Source organism: Panthera leo, chromosome D2 (genome assembly GCF_018350215.1).
Source record: "Panthera leo isolate Ple1 chromosome D2, P.leo_Ple1_pat1.1, whole genome shotgun sequence".
NCBI classification, from domain to species: domain Eukaryota; kingdom Metazoa; phylum Chordata; class Mammalia; order Carnivora; family Felidae; genus Panthera; species Panthera leo.
In genome coordinates this window covers 52718437-52731412 of record NC_056689.1, presented here as the reverse complement: position 1 = coordinate 52731412, position 12976 = coordinate 52718437, and the positions used below count along the sequence as shown (strand labels likewise).

General features: G+C 34.0%; 1 protein-coding gene across 10 annotated transcripts in view; it reads right to left on the bottom strand.

Moving 5' to 3' along the window:
* Positions 1-12976, bottom strand: part of EXOC6 (exocyst complex component 6) — a 296860-nt gene that overhangs the window by 52674 nt on the left and 231210 nt on the right. For 9 of the 10 annotated variants that reach the window (XM_042908852.1, XM_042908849.1, XM_042908850.1 and 6 more), the window contains one exon: positions 2725-2866. In XM_042908852.1, coding sequence (XP_042764786.1) covers positions 2725-2866 — 142 coding nt within the window. Of the gene's footprint in view, positions 1-2724; positions 2867-12976 lie in introns of those variants that run through there. The other variant, XR_006194679.1, reaches the window with a different exon arrangement.

The following is a 12976-nucleotide window of genomic DNA, read 5'->3' as shown; positions in this document are numbered from 1 at the left end:
GCTGTTTCATTTTTAAGTGATTTGTGAATCAGTCACTAAAAGTCATGATAGGGGGTAGAGAAAGTCTTTTACGCCAGAAAGAGAGTGGAATAAACATGGAAAATGTAATGTTGGTTTATATTTGTTCCATGAGTACTAAATGTATGATACTGTATTAAATAATGATTAAGTAATACATGATAAGTATTAAGGAGCAGTGCCAACCATAGGCATGATCTTAAAAAAAGCTGAATTATCTTGGGTGGTTGTCTTTGAATTCTGGTCTCTCCCTTTCCATATCTATAGAGTCTGAACCTTGGCCCCCATCAGGCTGGGGGTTACCCTTCTTGTATTTGAACTCAGATTTCCTGAGTTATACCTCATACTTAGGATTCTTCTTGGTCTCTTCCAAGAGAACAGTGCTTTAAGAAAATATCAACAGAGGTGCCTGGGTGGCTCAGCTCAGGTGAATGTCCGACTTCGGCTCAGATCATGATTTCGAGGTTTGTGTTCGAGCCCCGCGCCGGGCTCTGTGCTGACAGCTCAGAGCCTGGAGCCTGTTTCGGATTCTGTATCTCCCTCTCTCTCTCTGCCTCTCCCCTGCTTGCGCTCTGTCTCTCTCTCAAAAATAAATAAACATTAAAAAAAATAAAAAAGAAGAAGAAAATATCAACATAAGAAGTTAACTGAAGGTAGAAACTATCCTATAGAAAGCAGAGAGGCACAGATTTGGGGGTTTATATACCTTTCGGTAAGTAGAGCCAGGCTAGCCTTTTATGAAGAGGGACGAGAACACAAGATCTAGATACCTAAAGATACCTAGCCAAACAGTAATTTCCATTTCTGAACAAAAAACCTCAGAAGACATAACCAAATGCCAATAAAGGGTTGAACCACCCAATTATTCTGAATCCATTCAAGATCTAATAACACAAAATGCCTAAAGCAATATTTATGTAAGATATTTACATATGTAATGTCATACTGGAATGATAACCTAAGATAACTTTTACAGAACTTTAAAAAAAAAATCAGTTTCAAACTACTTGTAGAATGGATAACAATTACTTTGAGCTTAGAAACTTGGGGGAAAAGGTGTTTTTTAATAAATATTTTTAAAATACAATATAAAAATATACATATTTTTTATTGTTTTAAATGTTTATATACTTACTTTTGAGAGAGAGAGGAGGGAGGGAGGGAGCAGGGGAGGGGCAGAGAGAGGGAGACAGAGAATCCTAACCTGGCTGTGTGCTGTCAGCATGGAGCCCAAAGTAGGTCTAGAACTCACAAACTGTGAGATCATGACCTGAGCCGAAATAGTCAGATGCTTAACCAACTGAGCCACCCAGGCATCCCTAAATACCATTTTTAAAATGATAGTTTTATTTTGAGAAAGATATATAATAAACGTTTTCTAACTAGAGAAAATAGAAAGGCTTTTTAGGAAAAGAAAATGAATGCTTCTCTTCCCTAAGGAAAAACTAATTTCCTTTTCCTTTGTGAATAAGCATCTCTCTTTTTTTTTTTTTTTTGAAGGGAATAGGTACGTTTTAAAAAAACTTTGGACTTATTTTTTTGTGCTGATCTTGATCAAACAGCTTACATGATTATTCTTTTTAATATTAATTATGTTTTTCTTAGCAGAATGCCTTATACAGTGGGCAAATATTCAATAATTGTTGAAAAAAAGTCACTCTTGCTTCAGCTGCAAACTGCTGATCAACATCAGCAAATTATTGCAAAATTTGCCTCAGACAAATATTTTATAATCCTTCTTGTGCCCCACTGATTTCCAATTTATCAACAGTGGTGCCTGGCTGAATTGTCAACCAGAGACTTTCATTATTTAATCAGTGTACCATTCATTTGAAAGCAATGTTTGAAAATTGTTCTGTATACTTACATTCTTTATTTAAGGTTATAATTTAAGGTGATAGAACACACATCCAGAAGCATATATAAACAAGGCTAATAACCAAACAGCACATCTCGGTTTGAAGCAGACTGGCTAATGTCAACATTAGATTATAGAATCTGCTCACCTCTTGCCTACAGAAAACAGTGAAAAACAATGGCAAAGGTAAAAGCTTAAAAAATTGGGGGGGGGGGGAATGAGAACCAAATATTCAGAATATAAAAGAAGCTTCATTTGGAATGTGGGGTCCTAAGATTATCTTTCCAGCAATTACCTAAAAAGCTACCTACCAGGGTGCCCGGGTGGCTCAGTCCGTTAAGCATCTGACTTTGGCTAAGGTTGTGATCTCATGGTTCCTGGGCTGGAGCTTGCTTGGGATTCTCTCTCTCTTCCCCTCTCTTTGCCCCTCCCCAATTAGTGCTTTCTCTCTTTCTCAAAATAAATAAACTTAAAACAAAAACAAAAACTGCCTACCGATAAAGTAAGAATGACAAACTTAGAATGATTTCATTCATTTATGACCAATGTTAGGAGTGTCCTGGCAAGAATGACCAGAAAAAGGACTGGGGAGGAAAATGAATCAGTTTTCAATTATCCCAGTCTGTACTGCCACTTCAGTGCTTTCTAGATAGAGCTCTAGAGGCCCTAAACTGAAGATGAGGTATTTTTCTCTTTCTGGAAAGAAGTCACTTCTAAGGCTGCTGAAAATCTCACTGATCCAGGCCTTTTCCCTCTTTTCTGAACTATCCTTCTATATACCATTTTTTTCATATAATTTAAATATAGATTCCTAGAAATGCATGAGATTTAACCAGTAAGGTACTTACATTCACACTGTATGACATCTAAGTTAAACTGCTGAACGGCTCCCATGCTTATCTGTTTTAACTCACTGTCCAATAGCATCTGCATTAAGGATGTTGACAGATGCTGGCAGGCTGACATGCAAGCAGTCTGGGCAACTTTCCCCTGTTTAAAACAAATACCAAAAACAAAACATAAATAAGCAAATAAGTAAACACAGAAATACACCATAAAGTATCAGAAAAGTTATATACCTGACATTCTTTTTGGTGTCTCTTAGGGGGTACAACAGTGATTATTGGCCTTTCTATTTCTGTATTCTGAGTGGCTATGCTTTTAGCACAGGAATTAAAATTAATCTTGTTTACTTATCCTCCTCAGGACACAAATATCATTGAAGTTCTAACTGCACTCAGGAAAATTAAAAGACAGGTAAAAAACACATGAATTATTATTTTAGACCTCTTGAAATGTCCTACCAACATGATTTCAAAATCATCTACAGACCTAAATTTAGGTTTTTTTTTTTTCTAAATTTAGTTTTAAAATCATCTGATAATTTAGAAATATATGGTTAAGTAAACTACAAATATTTGTGGTTTTCTTTCACATTTGTATCATTATAAAATATTTTCTACCATAATAGCTCCTAAAAACTACAGAAATTTTCCCTGATAGCCTTAATTATAATAGGCTACATGTTTCATCTCTAGATTACAAAGCTGAATCACATTACATCACTTTTAGTATAAACTGCTTCTTTAGACAGATTTCAATTAAAAGCTTAAAATAAATTACAAATTACTATAAAGACTCTGTCCTGTATAGTGTTCCTGTCTAATACTGCTCCTAGTATTTCTGTCTTCAACCTACAACGATGTGATTTGGTGATGGACTAACTCCTGTGATAGGATTCAAAGATCCATGAATATGGTCAGAAATAATGACTTTTGGAAAATGTGCCATGTTTTGCCTCATCTGCATTAATAAATATTTACTCAGTGCTATTTGATAATTATTCTTTTCCTACTTTCACAAAGGCTAATCAAGTCATGAAAAAATCTCCTAAACATAAATGCTTCACTAAATTAGTACAGAAATGTTTTACACAGTTGATCTGTCAGGGAAGTAAGAAAGAACATAAATATATTTTTCAGATATTTATTAGAACATTTGTTCATTAAACTACACATTTAAAGTCAGGCTAGAAACAAGGCAATCTTTTTGAGTAAGTCTTTAGCATCTAGACACTATGCAGTGAAAAACTGTATCTAAAATGGAATCTCAATTTCTCAATCAAAAACGTAGAGATAAAAGCCAATGCAAACAATATATTTGACAGATACTGATGAACTGCCAAAAAGGAATGTAACAAACAATGCAAAACCCAGCATGCTTCAAGATCCCCCAAACCCAAGAGGAATTAGTCTGGGAGACATGCAGCTCCATTACCCAAGCACCATAATATCAATATGAATGGGAGGGGGACAAAAACGTAGAAAGAGGAGAAATCAATGGCATGTAATTTAATTATAATGTAACAGGCTTGACAATACTTAACAGGAATGTAATTTTGACCCAATGGAACAACTACTGCATTTTAGTTTCATGTACTTCTCCATCCAATCAGCTCCATGTTCTACTTATGTTGCCTCTATAATATACTAACTGCAAAACAGATTAATAAATTGCCCCCCTAAATTACTATTATATTTATTTCATAAGTAAACACACTGTACAAGGTAAGTGGTATAATTTTAAAGTGATACTTAAAATTCAACATGGGTTCTGAAGGTACAAATGACTATATAACAATAGTACTGGAGCCAAAAATGATGGTAAGAGTACAGAAATAGAGGCAGCTATTCCATAAACTTAGTGGAAATAGGTAACAAACACACACACACACACACGTGCACGCTAATTTAACTTTTTGTTTAAACAACATACGTAATAATAAAACCCTAATACTAAATTTCTTCTGATTAAACATATTAAATACAGGCTTATTGTTCTCAAAGATACAAGATTAAAGTATTTGTAAAATATTTTATAAATCTTCAAATGAAGTAAGTTCTTTTTATAGCCCCAAATTAAAGTTAATATAAAAGGTTTGGATTCTGTAAGTATGTTAAAAGTTCTATAAGATTATACATTTTAAAAAAATGTTTAATTCCTAACCATAAAATGTGCACAAATATTCATAAATTTCCATCTATTACTTATATTTAGAGAGAAAATGTTTAATGTTCCAAATATTTACACACCCAAAAAATACCTATGGCAATTCATTTCTGATGTAGCCCTTGTACATTTGGCATAAACAAAACACCCCTTTCTGAACATTACTATTGTTTTTATTATTGACATTCTTATAATATTATCATTTTCTAAACAAAAATAATCTAAGTACTTTTGCAATGAATGATCTTTAAAAACTAGCCTGTTTCATTAGAGATGCTCTGTTTTTTAACAGACAAAACCAAAATAATAAATTTCAAGCACCTAGAAATTTCTGCTGCCCTCATCTGAAAAATTAATTGCAACTATTATTAACATTTTCTTTCTCTTTAACACAAAGTTCACCAAGTAAGTAAAAACACCTGCCAAACTTTTAAAGGTAACTACTTTTTTACCCTCCTCTAACATTTTGCTGAAAAACAACTTGCAAAGAGAGAAAACCCTTAGACAAACTTCTTATATTTCAAAGGAACTTGTAAAAGAGAATCTGCTGACATATTAGATCCTTTTTGCATTACCCAAAAGCTTTTCTTCTAAGAACAATTGTGGTAAGGAGACATTTGGCTCCTAGGAAATTCCCAAAGGGTCAACCATATGCATCCTTCCATGGCACCTTCACAGCGCTGCTTTCTAGATCCATGTCTCAAAAGCAGCTTTCATCATTTACTTGTGTGTCAGTCAATATGATTTATGGACTGCATTCAACAAAGTCAAAGCATATAGAATGAGAAATATGACTACAATCTGCTAATTTGTTTTGTATTGAGCCACTTAAGAGTCAAAGACCTGATGTCAGACTGAGACCAGCAACACAATTAACCAGTCGGTGACAGATTCATCCATCCTCCCTGCCAGGCTGTGCCAATCAAAGACAGCATGAGGCGACATTTGGTGAAATCAGTAAGAAAACTCATTCTCTAGGCAACCTATGTGAGACCTTGATTGACACTTTTTGAATTTAGTTTGTGGAACACAGCCACTCTTTACCCAATAGTCCCTCACTGCAAGCTGTGAAATAAGGCTTTTAATGCCAATCACAGGAACAATAAACCACAAACCACCAACCCTCAGTTTAAAAGGAATCAAGAAAACACATCTGTTTGTATGTCAAGCCAAATTTCTAAAATAATTTACTATTATAGATTAGGTTAAAGATACTCCATTTCCTTTGAAACACCGCAAAATGACATGGTAACAAAAATACAACACATTTTATTAGATTATGGCTCAAAACTGTTTTGGTTTCAAAGTAATGTTTTGATAGATCTACTCTGATATAATAATAGGAGAAATGTAGAATACTTAAAAACTAATTTGACACATTTAAATTTTCATTTGAAGTTTTCATTTGTGTCTCACCATTCTCTTATTTCAAAGATCTAATAAAAAAAGAAAGGTTTGATTTCAACAGTAATTATTTGAAAGCATTTTTCAATGCTGCTTTCATTTTCTCTCAACTACATGTAACATAAAAATGTGCTCTTGAAATCACAACCATTCTTTCTGTATTGGTCTCCCTTCCTTAAAGATCCCAGGAGAATCCATTTTACTCTATTTATATTCCCACAAAAGGTCAACTTTGCACAATAAACTACTTTTTATTTAAGTAAAAAGAAATATATAGACTCAAAAATATTGTGCATTGCATTTATTGTTCTTTAAATTGATAACAGGTTTTGTTTTAAAAGGTTACATAACTCTTGTCAGAAAAAAATGGAAAACTGAAGTAAAATCATGGTCAATTTGAATATTAACTCTAACACTGGCAACAGAACTTATTAACTAATTCTGATTCTGTACGGCTTTTTACAATTATTTAAGTTATTAATTTTTTAAGTTGTTTAAATTAAAGCAGTAAAATATTGCCATATTATTCTAAATCACTGCCTCTCCATTTGCTGCATAAATTTCAGTTGAGACTGTGAAATAGTCTTTTCAAAGGAAAGGCAAAAGAGAAAGGCAAGTATTGATGAATTGGTCAGTCTCCCAAAGAGCCACAATGCATAGCCTTTTTAAAAACTAACAGACTAAAAGAGTGAAGTCTTTCATCAAATGTGAAGTAAACACTAAAATTAGAAATAAATTCCTAATTGAAATATGAGAAAATATGTCTAGTTGAAAAGTAGATATTTTAACTTAAGAAATTTATTATTCTTCCATTTTATATACGAACCACTAATCTAAAGTTTTACTATATAAAACTACATCTTGCTCATATGTAAAGAATGTATTAAATAAATCATGAAAAAACATACCTAAAACATTAGAATACATGAAAATTTCCCCAAGATGACTTCACAAATGCACAAAGATCCTTCTAGCTCCTAAAATAGGCTTCTGTCTGAACACTGTAATACTGACATATAGAACACTGAAATGTCTCAGATTCCCAATAATACAGAATGGGTGAGTTAGAAAGGGTTAAATATCAAGATGAATTCCTTCAGTGAGTTTTAATAACTTTATAACACTATCTTGAAGACAGATTTTTGAGATTATGCCAAAAACATTCATAGGTCTATCAAAATATACTCAACTCTAAACACTTCCAACATTCTCCAAAATACCTCTTTGACACCTCTATAGTCTTCTCATACCCTTTCTATCTCCCCCTAAAGTAGCTCTAGCCCCAAAAGAGTTGGTTCTCACATCAGCTAACCATAATCCCATAGTGAAGTAGGAATTCCCATTCTCCCTTTTCTGGCTTTTCTCCTCCTAACAATTCCCAATCATAAGGATATGAGACTGTAACACAAATGCTTGCTCTTAGGAACACACACACACACACACACACACACACACACACATACACACACAGAGATTAAATAGAACACAATCATTTTAAAGTTGGGGGAAAAAACTCCCCAAACTGGGAAAACTTTAAGATAGCTGTAATACATGGCTATTTCTCTTTCATTCAAAACTTCCTATAGGGCTCATCAAACTTTGGTGGCCTTTTATTATTTTATTTTATGTTTTTAACATTTTTTCATTTTTGAGAGACAGAGACAGAGCATGAGTGGGGAGGGGTAGAGAGAGAGAGTGACACACACACACACACACACACACATACACACACACACACACACACAGAAACCAACGCAGGCTCCAGGCTCTGAGCTGTCATCACAGAGCCCGACGCAGGGCTAAAACTCGTGGACCGTGAGATCATGACCTGAATTGGACGCTTAACCGACTGAGCCACCCAGGCGCCCCTAATTTAAAAAAAAAATCTTCTGAGCATGGCCTTAGATGATATGCAATAACATGACTTTTAGCTTTCTGTAAATATCATTGTTGATGTCATGACATCTTCCAACTCATTCTACCTTTAATAGGTAGAAAGAGAATGCAAAGACAAACAGAGCAGTAACGGTCCAGAAAAGGTCAAGGTTTTGAAGAAATGCCTCTGCTTCCAAGCAATTGATAATATCAGAAATCAAGATAAAATGGTGAAAGCTGCATGCACTTTTGCCCAGACTAGCAAGAAGAGGAAACCAGTTTATGCTGTGTGGGAGCTGACAGGGATTATTTCTAACTCTTAAGCCTACTTGATAATAACAAATTGGGTAGTTAAGCATATGTTTAAGTAGGGAAACAATAAAATATTAAGGCTCTATAACTTTTCTCACTTGGCAACTGTAAGGAAAGGGAAGTTAAAGATGCGCTGTAATTTTCCCTGTGAAGACAGGGTACTATGACTAAGCCACAGAATTTAAGAGTGAAACAATGAAGCATCCCAGGAACTGTTTTAATAACAGCTCTGTGATAGCAGAGCCATATCTTCATTTCTTTACATAAGCACCCAGCTCAGAGTATAAGGGCTATTTAATCATTAAAATGTACTAGTCTGTAATCCCAGTACAATTTAAAATTTGCAAAGAAGTTGCCAGAATCACTAACACGTTAGACAATATAAGTCGTTTCCACATGGCCATTAGTAAAATGGAAAATGTCAGTCAAGCCAACTGACTCTCTCTTATTAACATATGTAGGTAGGTGGCTGACCATCATAAATGCAGCCACATATACACAAGGATAACTGAGAGCAGACTTTTGTCATCCAAGGATTTAAATTTAGGTTTTGACCTTTTAAGAATCTGAAATTCCAGTGCAAGTAGGGCTTAATTTGATGAGGCACACATTTGAATAATATGCTCTGTGAAACTGGGTATGGGTGGGGGTGGGGAGGGTGATAATCACTGGGAGACTGAATGCACTCAATGTAAAGTCCCAACCTTCGAACTCTGTGGCTTTGCTGTCTTCTGTTAGTTGACATGGAAACATAACTCTTGTTAAGGTCTACACTTTTCAGGTACATTTTATAGCACTTTCTGAAAGAAATTACATGGCATAGCAGTATTCTCAAATTTTAATATTCTCAAAGTTTTGGGGTATACTCATTCAGAACGTCAAGGGCTTTCTGAATAGGTAATTTCACTGGGCTAAGTCTTAGACTGTGGGAATGGGGTTGGGGTAGATACTGTCAGATTCACTTCTAGTTGAGGAAGTACCTGGAAATGGATTTTTTAAAAGAGTAAGGGAAATGTATCAAGTGGAGGGAGGTTATATATTTAAAACAAGACAAAATCTATACAAAGTGGGAGGGACTGATCAAGGTAAGTGATCACGTTAAGTTTTTTCTTGATTGTCATTTGCAAGACAATCTTGCAAATGACATTCAATGATACTCTGAGACTATCTACAGTATGCCTTGCCAACTGCTCCCTTCTTGTTTCCAAAGAATTGACAGAGGCTTTTAATCTCAATGCTACCATCTAACACACTGATTTTCATAAGTAGAAAGATTTAAAACAACATGACAGCTTTCCTACAATACCTAAGGTCTCCTGAATGAAAGAAAAGGAAGTGATTAAAATGTTGCTGGCCCTCTGAATTCCTTCCCCGTATGTAATATTTGTCTGCACATGCTCTTTTGGTGGGATTTTCCAAAGGCCAACCTCCTTACTTTTTGTGTTACAGTAATTTACATACTCTTTCTATAAGTATGTATCAGCATCTTGGCCTGCTGAATTTTGTTACCTCTGACCTGCAAACATACTGTAAATATAAATGCACCAAAGCTGTTCCACCTTTCCCATCAGCTCTATCCTCATCCTTTTCCATTCTTGTTAGGCTCCATACAGGGAAGTAAAAAGAAAAGCAGGTTCTTTGGCACCACTAGATAGGGGCTCGCACAGGAAACCTCGGACTTCATCTTTCCCTATCGTCTCCTATCTTTCTCTTCAAGGGATCTGACCTCCTTTTTGCTGTCTTTATCTGCTCACGATAAAAACATAATTCTAACTCATACATTCTCTTATTTGCATATTTTATTCCTTTTTCTTCTTCCCTGATTTCAACTTTTATCCATTTAACTTTGGAGAACAAATGATCTTTTGTATTTTTCTTTCTATTGTGGAATACAAGTTAAAGGGGAAGATACCATTTGCATTCCTAGAACTTTACCATTGCTATCTGCAACAACTTAATTAACTTTCTAAATGTGAATTCTCTGTTGTCATCTGGTAGTAAAACGGTCAGATATTGCATTTTCATTTGTTTTTAGTACTAAATCTTCCTGTTCAGAATGGCACTTTGCTCATAAAGCCAGCACCAATGATCTAGTCTATTTCATTGATAGTTATTTAAGAATAAAGTTATACGATATTTGTAAGTGTGCATATGTATGATGCACATGCCTATACATACATTTAGTCTATGGGCTGAGAATAATCCATTCCAATTATATCCATTTATATCTCATTGATCTGTTACTTATTGGTTAGTTCATGAGTTCTTTCCTAATCCACTAGCTTTCTACTAAATCTCTCATACTGTTTCCTTCTAAACTAAAAGCCCTCTGTTACTATTACTTCTTCCAATTATGCCCTGAATCAAACTGCTATTTTCTAAACTTTTAACAGCAGAAATTATTTAAGTGTGCTATGTTATATACACACATAAGACTTACAACTTAATGCAATTAAATCTCTCACCAAGATTAGCCAGCATCAACTTAGTAAATACTTAAAAGGATTAAAGTTATAAAATTCAAGTACATTAATTTTCAACTAAAAAGCAAGATTCTCTTTTTCCCCAATTAACTTTTTTAGTGAAAATCATTTAACTATTTTATTACATTAACAAAAAGCCTAAGAAAAAATATAGTGGTGCCTAGCTGGTTCTGTCAGTGGAGCATATGACTCTTGATCTCGGGGTCATGAGTTTAAGCCCTACCTTGGGTGTAAAGATTACTTAAAAATATATGTATTAAAATAAAAAAGCTTAAAAAATATAAATTCCATTTCTAAGAGTGGGTTTTAATGGTTTTCAACTTTTTTATTTACATTCTTTCTCAAGGTTCTTTAATTCTCTCCAATGAACTGATGACTGTCAATGGTTTGTTCTAGTTGATTTTGTGTACTTGGAATTAACTTATTACATAAAGTATGGAAATGGGTATCAAAAATGCCATTAGAATACCTCCTTTATCATCAGAGAAAGAATTATCTCATATAGGTAACTTTTTTAAAACACTGGACATTCAAGTGTCACACCTTTTAAAATTTCTCATGCAAATTTATACAAAATTGACCCCAAAATCTATTGCTGACTTCTTAAATAGATAACAATTTGAGCATTTTGGATTTTTTTTTTTTTTTGGATAACAGGGTTAGTATCACTTCTGAACATCACTTCTGTATTTTGAACATGTATATGACTTACCTGCAGGAAATCTGTTAGCAAGCTTAGTAAGTACTTAACAATTACTATAGCAAATGAAGAAAAAATTGAAGTGAAAGCTTGAAGGTCTGTCCCTTCAATGGGACGAAGTACTTGTCCTTAGTGCTGCGAATTCACAACAGGTTATTTTGGTGCTATCATGTCTTTTACTTTGTTTCAATCACTGCTCAACTTATAGGTGTGAAGAGAGTTGTAGTTTGAATTAATATGTTATTCCTTCATGGAGATGTGCAAGGAAAGAGTAAACATACAAATGTTTCTAACCACTACTGAAACCACCTTTATCAAGTAACTTTTGTATAAACATTTTCAAAATTTTTGCCTATGAATAAGGGTACAAACTTTCTCTTCAAAACTAGAAAGTATTCTATATTTGACAAATAAATTCGATTCAAAAATTCTGATTTTGCAGTATGCTTTTTATATTCCTTATGTGTACAAGAAAATTGCTTTTATAACAGACCATTTCTTTACTATTTCTCTCATATTAATTTAAAAAATACTTATTAAGGACTTCCTCTGTGTAAAATATTGTTTAGGTGCTACAGAAGATATAATGAGTGGATAACAGTTCCTGACACAAAGGGATTAAATTCTAATAGCAGAAAGAAGGCGAGACTTCAAACAGCTATAGTAGAGGACAAAATATAAACAGTACTGTAAAAGTGGGACAAAGTATCCACATAAGGTTAAGTGGAATTAGCAAATGTTTCATGAAAGAGGTAGCATTAAAGATGCTTTTGGAAGAGATCCAGGAGTTTTACAATTACAAATGAAGCCAATGTAGAAAGTAAAAGACAGATCCAGGACACTGGATTTTCCACTTTGAATGCCCATATTGAGTAATGGTCAGAAATGTATCTGGAAAGAGGCTGAGATAATTCCTTTTTGTTAGCCTGTGAAATTTTGACTTTAGGTAAGCAAGAGACTTTGAAGCTTTTCAACAGGGAAATGTGATTAGACTGTACTCTAGAAAGAATAATCTAGTACAGGTATGTATGATGAACTGAAGTAAGGAGAAACTACTGGCAAAGACTAATTAGAAAACAATTACAATCATCAAAATTTGAATTTTGGTAACAGGAATAGGAACAGAAAGGTTAGGAACATTTTAAATTTCAAATGCTAGATGAGATTTTTTAAAGGTAAGAACTTTTAATATCTACACATTCAAAAAGTATTTATGAGTTCTTATTCTGGCCATTGAGAGCTCACAACTGGAGGTCAAAAGAAGAAACACAGTAAAACGCAAAATATGATGAAGCCATGAAAAAAGGTGAAAGCTAA